Source organism: Leucoraja erinacea, chromosome 13, assembly GCF_028641065.1.
Source record: "Leucoraja erinacea ecotype New England chromosome 13, Leri_hhj_1, whole genome shotgun sequence".
Classification (NCBI taxonomy): domain Eukaryota; kingdom Metazoa; phylum Chordata; class Chondrichthyes; order Rajiformes; family Rajidae; genus Leucoraja; species Leucoraja erinaceus.
The window spans coordinates 23,793,782-23,804,706 of NC_073389.1; the positions used below are offsets into that span (position 1 = coordinate 23,793,782).

The 10,925-nt window shown below is 39.8% G+C and overlaps 1 protein-coding gene across 5 annotated transcripts in view; it reads left to right on the plus strand.

Annotated features, from left to right (window-relative positions):
* The window catches only part of sytl5 (synaptotagmin-like 5), a 150,822-nt gene extending 140,195 nt beyond the window's left edge, over positions 1-10,627 (plus strand). For all 5 annotated transcript variants that reach the window (XM_055644588.1, XM_055644587.1, XM_055644590.1 and 2 more), the window contains 3 exons: positions 3,274-3,409; positions 5,666-5,874; positions 8,861-10,627. In XM_055644588.1, coding sequence (XP_055500563.1) covers positions 3,274-3,409; positions 5,666-5,874; positions 8,861-9,003 — 488 coding nt within the window. In that variant the 3' untranslated portion in view covers positions 9,004-10,627. The remainder of the gene's footprint in view (positions 1-3,273; positions 3,410-5,665; positions 5,875-8,860) is intronic.
* Positions 10,628-10,925: the final 298 nt, after the last annotated feature.

The following is a 10,925-nucleotide window of genomic DNA, read 5'->3' on the forward strand; positions in this document are numbered from 1 at the left end:
TATCGAAGGCATATGAAGGTTAATACATGCTATCCACTAGCTTCCCCTCAATGATTCTGTTTGTGACAATTTCAAACAAAATAAATCTAATCGAGTAGTCAAATATGTTTGTCCTTTCTTGAATTCACCTCAACCATGCCCAAATCTATTATTATTTTTAAAGTGCCTGCTCCCTCGCCTTTAAAAAAGTTTCTAGCATTTCACTGAAGTGAGGTTGGCTGGTCTGTTGTACTCCATTTTCTCTCCCCCTCCATTCTTCAATTTACAATTGGTGGCTTCACAAGTTTCCTCAAGAGCAAATTTCTAAGGAACCAGTTGCATGTCTATCATAGAAGAGATGAATAATATAAAGAAACTGCAGATGCTGCTTTATACCAAAGTTAGACACAAAAATGCCAGAGTAACTCAGTGGGTCAGGCAGCATCTATGGAGAATGAATGGATAGGTGATGTTTTGGGTCGGGACCCTTCTTCATTCCCTTCTGTCTATTCAGATGGAAGAGTTGAAATTAACACTTCAGATAGTGTTTGTTTAGCTAACATTGGCTAAATTACATTCTGATGGGACAAAATCGTCCATGAAAATTTGGAAGGTGGCAACCATAGGATCCACTCTCTCATAGTAGGGGAATCAAGGACCAGAAGATATAGGTTTAAGGTGAAGGGGATAAGATTTAATAGGAATCTGAGGGTAACATTTTCACACAAAGGGTGGTGGGTGTATGGAACAAGCTGCCAGGGGAGGTAGTTGAGGTAGAGACTATTGCAATGTTTAAGAAACAATTAGATAGGTACATGGATAGGACAGGTTTGGGGGGATATGGGCCAAACGCATGTAGGTGGGACTAGTATAGCTGGCATATGTTGGCCAGTGTGGACAAGATGGGCCAAAGGGCCTGTTTCCACGCTGTATTACTCTCTATGACTTGATGACACTGCCTTTTATTTATTCCACACGACAAATGTTCCTCTCTATCTGAAAGTCTATTAACTTTGGTTAATATATTTTTATATAATCTATTAACTTTGGTATATAATATATATTGTATATATTTGGTATATAATATATATATATATATATATATATATATATATAATGAACCGATCAAAGTTGTTTTCATTCATTTCTGTAAAATTACTTGTTTTTCCTTCCCTGTTCAGAAATGTTGCCAAACTTCCGGCTTGTTTGCCAACATTGTACGTCTTTTCTTTTGAGCTAATGCAAACTTATCTTCTCTCTTTAGTCATGACTGGACCACTTTCGGTTGGGTTTCTATGCCTTAAAAGGGTATACATTTGTTGTTGACTATGCATCAAATCTTTATCTGTAGGCCATCATGCCTTTGAAATGTAGTTTTCTCATCTACCACAGCAAACTTGAGCTAAAAACCTTCATAGTTTGATTTAGTTTTGTCTTTGGTTTCATACTTTTGTATCTAAAATTATATCACCTCACAATCATTCTCCCCATTAATACTGCTAATTTGCTTTGCCCAATTTTTATATAAAGTCCTCATAAGGATTGTATTACCCTTGTAATATGCAGTTGTAACTTCCTGATATATATTATTGGAGCATAAAGATAACTGCCAACAAATCCCCCCCCACCCCTGCTATTTCTTAATTTGCCCAAATTAGTTCCACTTCATCTTTCCACTTATGTTCCTTTCTCTTTGGTGCCATCTTTTATTATTAAAGCTGTCCGTTCTCCTTTTCCTTTTCTCAAAGTTAACTATTCTAGAATGCTTAATTTGTCACCTTGCAACCACTCATGTAATGATTGTTAAGGGCTTGTCCCACTTGGCGATTTTTTCGGCGACTGCCGACATCATATCAGGGTCGGCAAAAGATTTTGAACATTTCAAAATCTAGCTGTGACAAAAAAAATGTTGTGACACTAGCGGAAACACCGTGCGTCAATACATTATCAGCCACGACTTTTTCAGTGACCTGATACGCCAGTCAATGATGCCGGCAGTCGCCAAAAAAGTCGCCGAGTGGGACAGGCCCTTTAGTTCGTCCCCATGCATTCATATTTGTGCCAGTAATTCATCTGCCTCTGATCCACTGCAAAATCTCCTCAAGGTAGACCTACTTTGAAGAGGTTCTCCTCCTCTTTCTGATGGGGGTTTTGAGATCCTCTCTCACTGCTTCCCCTCTGTGATTCCAGCTGCTCTCCTCAAAGGGTACTGACCCACAGAGTTACTCCAGCACTGTCTTTTTTTTGGTAAACAAGCACTTGTAGTTCCTTGTTTCTACCACTTATTATTACTTGACTAACAGTGCAAAAAAAAAAAAACAAGATTATGACAATCTTACAGGAAAAGTTAAATTATATGCACAAGATGAAATTATTTCCTTAACGTCCACACTACACAGACACTACGCCTGGCTTAGCAGAACACAAACTTGACTTTCAAGATGGCTCCTGTAAATTAGTGTCTGGCCACTTGTGCCTTTCTGACTTTTATATTCCAATATAGAGATATTGTTGCATATTTTATTTAGTCACAAATGTTTACTTACATAGAAAGAAAATAGGTGCAGGAGTAGGCCATTCGGCCATTCGAGCATGCACCACCATTCAATATGATCATGGCTGATCATCCAACTCAGTATCCTGTAGGCTGATCATCCAACTCAGTATCCCGTACCTGCCTTCTCTCCATACCCCGTGATCCCTTTAGCCACAAGGGCCACATCTAACTCCCTCTTAAATATAGCCAATGAACTGGCTTCAACTACCTTCTGTGGCAGAGAGTTCCAGAGATTCACCACTCTCTGTGTGAAAAATGTTGTTCTCATCTTGGTCCCTAAAGATGTCCCCTTTATCCTTAAACTGTGACCCCTTGTTCTGGACTTCCCCAACATCGGGAACAATCTTCCTGCATCTAGCCTGTCCAACCCCTTAAGAATTTTGTACGTTTCTATAAGGCCCCCCCTCAATCTTCTAAATTCTAGCGAGTACAAGCCGAGTCTATCCAGTCTTTCTTCATATGAAAGTCCTGACATCCCAGGAATCAGTCTGGTGATTACCTTAGGTGATGCCTATATTTGGAATATAGGCATCTGGTCAGTATTCAGTGGCAACCAGAATGTAATGCATCTTAATGTCCTCAACAACGTACCACATGGCCTGCAATAATCCTTTGCTTTTATAGATATATATACACTACATAAAATAGGCCAGTTAACATTGGATTAAGTTCAAAATGAAGAGTGCAATAATAATAATAATAATAATAATAATTTTAATTTTGCTTTCTCCATGCAGCGAGAAGAAGTTTCATTAAAGGAAAGAAAGGTTCTACCCAAACGTTAAATGGCGGAGTAGTGGAGGTGCTCATTAAGGAAGCCAGAAATTTAACTGCAGTAAGAACTGGAGGGACTTCAGATACCTTCGTTAAAGGGCAAGTTTTATTTTTAATTGCCAATTGCTTTTTTAAGAACAAATTGGAAGATCTGTACCTCATCTAAAGACAATACAGTAAAAAGTGTCCATAAATTATTAATGTAAATTCAAGAACTAATTTTAAAATTCATAAATGTTTTGCAGAAAATAAAATGCAACTCTAAAATAAAGCAGAAGAGGTAAACATAGAAACATAGAAAGTAGGTGCAGGAGTAGGCCATTCGGCCCTTCGAGCCTGCACCACCATTCAAAATGATCTTGGCTGATCATCCAACTCAGTATCCTGTACCTGCTTTCTCTCCATACCCCCTGATCCCTTTAACCACAAGGGCCACAAGGGTGATTCCTGGGATGTCAGGACTTTCATATGAAGAAAGACTGGATAGACTCGGTTTGTACTCGCTAGAATTTAGAAGATTGAGGGGGGATCTTATAGAAACTTACAAAATTCTTAAGGGGTTGGACAGGCTAGATGCAGGAAGATTGTTCCCGATGTTGGGGAAGTCCAGAACAAGGGGTCACAGTTTAAGGATAAGGGGGAAATATTTTAGGACCGAGATGAGGAAAACATTTTTCACACAGAGAGTGGTGAATCTCTGGAATTTTCTGCCACAGAAGGTAGTTGAGGCCAGTTCATTGTCTATATTTAAGAGGGAGTTAGATGTGGCCCTTGTGGCTAAAGGGATCAGGGGGTATGGAGAGAAGGCAGGTACAGGTACAGGCAGTTGGATGATCAGCCAAGATCATATTGAATGGCGGTGCAGGCTCGAAGGGCTGAATGGCCTACTCCTGCACCTATTTTCTATATTTCTATGTTTCTATCTAACTCCCTCTTAAATATAGCCAATGAACTGGCCTTTAAAACAAGTTTATTTTAGCGATACAGCGCTGAAACAGGCCCTTCGGCCCACCGAGTACGTACTGACCAGCGATCCCCGTACACTAACACTATCCTACACAATAAAGACAATTTACAATTTTACAGAAGCCAATAAACCTATAAACTTGTACGTCTTTGCAATGAGGTACGAAACCGGAGTACCCAGAGAAAACCCGCGTGCTTATGGGAATAACGTACAAGCTGCGCACAGACAGCACCTGTAGTCAGGATCGAACCCTGGTCTCTGGCACTGTAAGAAAGCAGCTCTACCCGCTGTGCCACTGTGCCGTCTCAGGTAGATGTGTCATAAAATGGTACTGTGGACAATTAGGTCATTTCACTGCCCAACTGTTCCATGATTCAATAGCTGACCAGTCTCAGCCCAAAGAACAGGTCTGCCTGTTCTTTGACTCACTTATAGATCAAAGATCTGACTTCTTTGGTATTGAATATAATTAGTAATGCAGCACCCACAGTTGAGATAGAGAATCCCAGATTCGTGGCCCTTAGAGCAGATATTATTCCATCTTCATTTTAAATGAGTGATGGCCACTTGATATTATACCCTCAGTTCTCTGCTATCGCTCAACATTTCAGTCCCCTCAGAATCTTATTTTTTTTGATAAGATTACCTGCCACGAAAAATAGTTCTCAGAAAATAGTACTCTCAACATTTTCTCATAAAATTCCATCAAAAACCCAACTTGCCTATGTTCACCTGTCTTCTAGTTATCTACCTCCTCCTCTTAATCAGTCTAAAGAAGGTTCCTGACCTTAAACATTACCTCTTCATGTCCTCTAGGGATGCTGCCTGACCCACTTAGTTACCTCCGACACTTTGTGTCTTTTCTAAATTAGTATCTGCAGTTCCTTGTTTCACCATCAATCTTTTAAATCTCTTTGAACTCAAATTCAAATATGTTCTTCCTTAAAACAAGCAGTTCAAAATTGTAAAGCTTGGTTTTGTTAACATGCTACACTTTTATACTCCAACTCATTGCAAATAGGCCAAGTCTATTTGTTGTCTTGATAATTTACTACGCCAAAACGTTATGTTTCATAAGCAAGGATACACAAGGTCCTCTATGCAATGGCTTGATTTAGTCATCATAACATTATGTTGGTGTGATCCTGGGATTGACAACACACCAAAGCCAGGAAATTTACTAACTTGTTTATTTTGTTTAGGGAATAAATTACCAGCATCAATTGATCATAAACTATTTTTCGTGTCACCTTTATCTACATTTTTTTTTTTTAAAAGACACTGACCAATCTGCAGGAGACGGATCCTAATAGATAATGAATGTTTAGAGATTTTCTCTTTTGTTGGACTAAAATATGAATGTATTGCTTCCTTTATTTTCTAATCAGATACTTACTTCCTGATGACAACAAGGCTTCCAAGCACAAAACGCATATTGTTAAGAAGAGTCTAAATCCGGAGTGGAACCACACCTTCACTTATACCGGCTTGCACCTCAGTGATCTACAAAATGTCTCTATTGAGCTAACCGTGTGGGACAAAGAGTCGCTCTCCAGCAACGTTTTCTTAGGTGGCATTCGACTGGGCCATGGCAATGGTAATTACTTTCCTTTGATTAATGATCTCCAACTCTGACTACTAATTTTCCTCAATGACCAGTTTGCTGGTTGACGGATAATAAACCTAAAAGCCCTGTCCCACTGTGCGAGTTCATTTAAAGAGTTCTACTGAATTAGCCCTGATTTGAACTCGGAGATTTACGGTAATGGCCACTCGTTGGTACTCGGGGCTCTCGTGGGCATTTTTCAACATGTTGAAAAATCTTCACGAGTCTTCCCGAGGTTACCTGCTGTTAGCGAGTCTTTCCGAGTACCTGCTGTTAGCGTTACGAGCCGCTAAGAGACGTCCTCGAGTTTGATTTTTTTTAAAACTCGGGAGAGCTCTTGAATGAACTAGCATTGCAGGATAGGGCCATTAGTCAGTCTGGTTTTGTTTGTTACCAAATAGGGATGTTCTGATCAGGGGGTTTTAAGTAGGGTCTCGACCCAAAACGTCTTCTATCCATGTTCTCCAGAGATGCTGAGTTACTGCAGCACTTTGTGTCCTTTTGTATATTAACTAGCATCTACAGTTTTTTTTTCTACAGCTGAAGCATACTGATGTAGTAGCATTTTTTTAAACCTAAATCAATTAATTTACTCTGTATATACAGCTATAAATAGTGGCTTGGAAAAATATATCCCATCTCTTCAAAAATAATGTAATAGATTAGCTTCATAACACACCGAGATCTCTGAAAATGATATTGCAAAACAGCAAAAGCTTTTACATTTGTTCCAGGAATCAGACAGTTGAGACAACCAAACAATGGTTTAGATTTGAAAGGAATGCATGAGCTTTGGTGGAGCTATGAAATTGATTTGCACATGGATCCATTTCTGGGCATGAACCTGTTCCAGGTGTATGATACCGTGAATTAAATACTTCAATAAAAGCAGCCCATCTGTAAATTGACAAATATCTCATTGTTAAGTTGAACACAAGTACAGGATCCTGAGGGGTAACGTATTCACACAAAGGGTGGTAGGAACGAGCTGCCGGACTAGGTAGTTGAGGCAGGTACTATTGCAACATTTAAGATACATGGAAAGGACGAGTTTAGAGGGATTTGGCCAAACTCAGGCAGGTGGGACGTGTTGGTCGGTGTGGGCCAAAGGGCCCGTTTCCACGCTGTATGATACCAAAACAGTTTAAAAAATATCTTTGAAAATGGAAAGCATCAGTGCGTTCCCTGGCAAGGCCTCGGGATCTGTGCTCTGAGTCACTGTTTGGTTGGTGCTGGGATAATAATCACTTTCACAAAGCACAATAGATATGCAGGGGTGGGGTGCAGCCTGGGTTGATCATGCACCAGCATGTTTTATGGACCAGATATACAGTCAGGCTGTGGGCAACTCACCATGTAGAAAGGAATTGCAGATGCAGGTTAATACTGAAGATAGACACAAAGTGCTGGAGCAACTCAATAGGTTAGGCAGAATTTCTGGAGAAAATCAGTGGGAGGTGTTTCAGGTCAGGACCCTTCTTCTGACTGAAAATAGAGGGGAGGGAACTGGAGGTAAGAAAGGGCCAGAACAAAGGAGGGCTGGCAACAGGCCCAAGGAAGGGTGGAGCCCCTTATGGCCCATTGTTGGATGGGAAGAAGTAGTAACGAAGGGATACAAGGATGCAAACAATGGCAACTCAACTTTAGTTGAAGTCTCTTCCATCAACTAGTTGATGAGGCAAAAGGGAGAGAACAGCAGGAAATTGAGAACTAAACTGCATATAGTAATAAATTCCTGGTAATAACTAATCTTCAAAACAAAAAGTTCTGGTTATGATGATTACTTTCAATCCAATCAATTAAATAACTTGTTTAGCCAGCATTGCGAGAGAATTTAGATTGAATTCCAAAAGACAAGTTGATGCAAACTCCCACGCCTTAAACAAAAATCCATAGATTTATAATGATCTGTTCAAGCACGACACTGTGGTGCAGCAGTAGAGTTGCCGCCTTACAGTGCCAGAGACCCCGTTTCGATTCTGACTACGGGTGCCTTCTATACAGAGTTTGGATGTTCTCCCCGTGACCGTGTGGGTTTTCTCTGGGTGCTGTATAGGTTTGTAGATTAATTGGCTTTGGTAAAATTATTGTCGCTAGTGTGTAGGATAGTGCTAGCGTATGGGTGATCACTAGTTATGGACAATAGACGCAGGAGTAGGCCCTTTGAGCCAGCACCGCCATTCATTGTGATCATGGCTGATGATCCACCACAATCAGTACCCCGTTCCTGCCTTCTCCCCATATCCCCTGACTCCGCTATCTTAAAGCTCTATCTAACTCTCTTGAAAGCATCCAGAGAATTGGGCTCCACTGACTTCTGAGGCAGAGAATTCCACAAATTCACAACCCTCTGTGTAAAAATGTTGTTCCTCATCTCCGTTCTAAATGGCTTACCCCTTATTCTTAAACTGTGGCCCCTGGTTGTGGACTCCCCCAACATCGGGAACATGGTTCCTGCCCCCTAGCATGTCCAAACCCTTAATAATATTATATGTTTCAATAAGATAGCCTCTCATCCTTCTAAATTCGAGAGTATACCAGCCCAGCCGCTCCATTCTATCAACATATGACAGTCCCGCCATCCCGGGAATTGGCTGAAAGATCTGATTCTGCTCTGCATCTCCAAAATCTAAAATAAATTGTTTAAATACAGCTAAGGAAATGGAAAAATGGCTATTTTAAACCTGCTTTATCAACCATATGTTCATAAGTTATAGGAATAGAATTAGACCATTCAGCACATCAAATCTACTCTATTTTTCCCTCTCAACCCCATTCTCTTGCCTTCTCTACATATACCCTTACATCAACTAATCAAGTATCTGTCAATCTCCGTCTTAAAAATATCCATTCACAGGTGTCTGTGGCAATGAATATCACATGTTCACCACCCTCTGGTCTGCTGGCATGTTTTGTTGGAGAGATTACTGGCAAAGATCCTAAATATTTATGCTGCCAATTATTTGTTGCTCAACAGGTCATAGCTATGGGATTGCAGCCGATTGGAATGATTCCCAAGGGGAGGAACAACACACCTGGCTTCAAATGATATCAAACCCAGGAGTCTGGGCAGAGAGCACAATCATGCTGAGACCCAGCATGGGGAAGCGCAAATTCTGAGCCTGAACAGATGAAATAAATACAATGTATAGTAAAAAAAAAAAGTCAAGCAACAGTTTTAAGGATAAAAGTGTTGAGATTTATCTGTAAAATGAAACATTAACTTATAGCTTGTACTTTCACTTTTTCATTTGTGTAAATACATTTCTTTGGTTTCTTTTCTAAATTGTTCAGTTTGTGAAAATTTCTTAAGGTCATCTTTACTGGATCTGGATGAGTACATACTCTGTCTAGGTTTTCAATAAAACAACCAGGTATCTTGTTCTTGTGCTAGATACCACCACCAAAGAGAGTGTAGCTGGGTGGACACTTTCAATGAAAAGTTGATAGAGGATTTTCTTGCAGTAAACTTGCGTACAGTAATAACTTCAGACATAAAAATATGACAGACAGAGGGACCCTTTCCCTGCTCTCTCGTAGCAAAGCCTGTGGTATTGTGATCAAATAAAATAGTTATTTATTCCCCCTCTTGGGCTTTCTACGCTATGCACTATTTCTCAGTGGGAGGATGACTACTGCAGGAGTGAAGGAGAAGGTCCTTCGTGAATCACTGTCCACCTTTGCTGTTTGACTCCATGTACTCTCATCAGGCCATCAAACCTACTGGTAATCACTTTACTAGGAAGTAGGGTGATGATATTTAAAACTGCTTGCAGCTTCAACCATTACTGACTGAATCTCAATAAAACTGAAAATGTGGACAATGGGACAGTTAAGCCATCATAGGGGATGAATCCTGGAGACCTTCTAAGAACGTGTTGCCTCTATAAATCAACAAAAGCAGTATACTTACTGTGTAACTACCACACCAAAGCAAGGTTTGATCATCTTCATGGATTCTAACAGGTTACAAATAACAAAAATACAAGTTAATTTAGCTAGTTACAGCAACTCTTCTGTTGTACTGGATTAACATTGAGAAGAAATAAGAGTTTCATCCAGTGTTAACATTCTTATGTTAAAAATATCTCCAAATGATGGGAAGGATCTCAACCCGAAACGTCACCCGTTCCTTCTCTCCAGAGATGCTGCCTGTACTGCCGGGTTACTCCAGTTTTTTGTGTCTATCTTCGGAAGGATGGGTATCTCAGTTGATTCCAAGTAATGAAAAGTGTTAGGTGAAGTTGTCAGAACTGGTTTCAGTGGGCTTGGATAACTAAAAAGGCTGGTGGGGAATGAGCACTCTATTTGTGCTTTGAATACAAGAAGCCATATTACAAGCTTTAGTGCAACTTTCGAAAGCCAGAGTATGTCACAGATAAAGTCACTGACGGAATCATATTCCACACACAAAGACTGGGGAAGTGTGAAATAAAATGAAAGATCAGCTACATGAGAGATGTTACGATAATTCTCCACTGGTTTCAGTGAGGCCTGTACAATACTGAAATGATAGTGTAACCCATCTCCATTTTTTAAAAGATGGGTCAAAACAAACTGCGAACCTGTTAATCATGACTAACGGGAGAGAATTCTCCCAGTTTTTTGAACTGGTATTATTTATCTGTTCCCGTTCCACATTTCTTTGTCAAAACATGGCAAAATAAACTTGACATTTCTACTTCTTTATATCAATTACATTTGTAAAGCAATTCTTTTAACATAAAATATTCATTTATTCTAATGGCTATGAGAGTATTTTTGTATTTATTTAATACTTTACCTGCATAAACATGGAAAGATAAAATACTCAACTTAACTATCATGGCTAATAATCATCACCATGGTATGTTGCTTCTTGGCCTATGTAGTGGAATTAACAAGGTAAACACTGACTTAGACAATAGCATACTTGTTGGTGTTTCATGAGAACACCGGCGGTGCTGAAATGCACAATCATTTCAGAAAACAAGAAGAATGAACACTCAAGGTAGCTTCTGACAAGTCACGCAATGCAAATGTGTTAACACCAAATAAACATT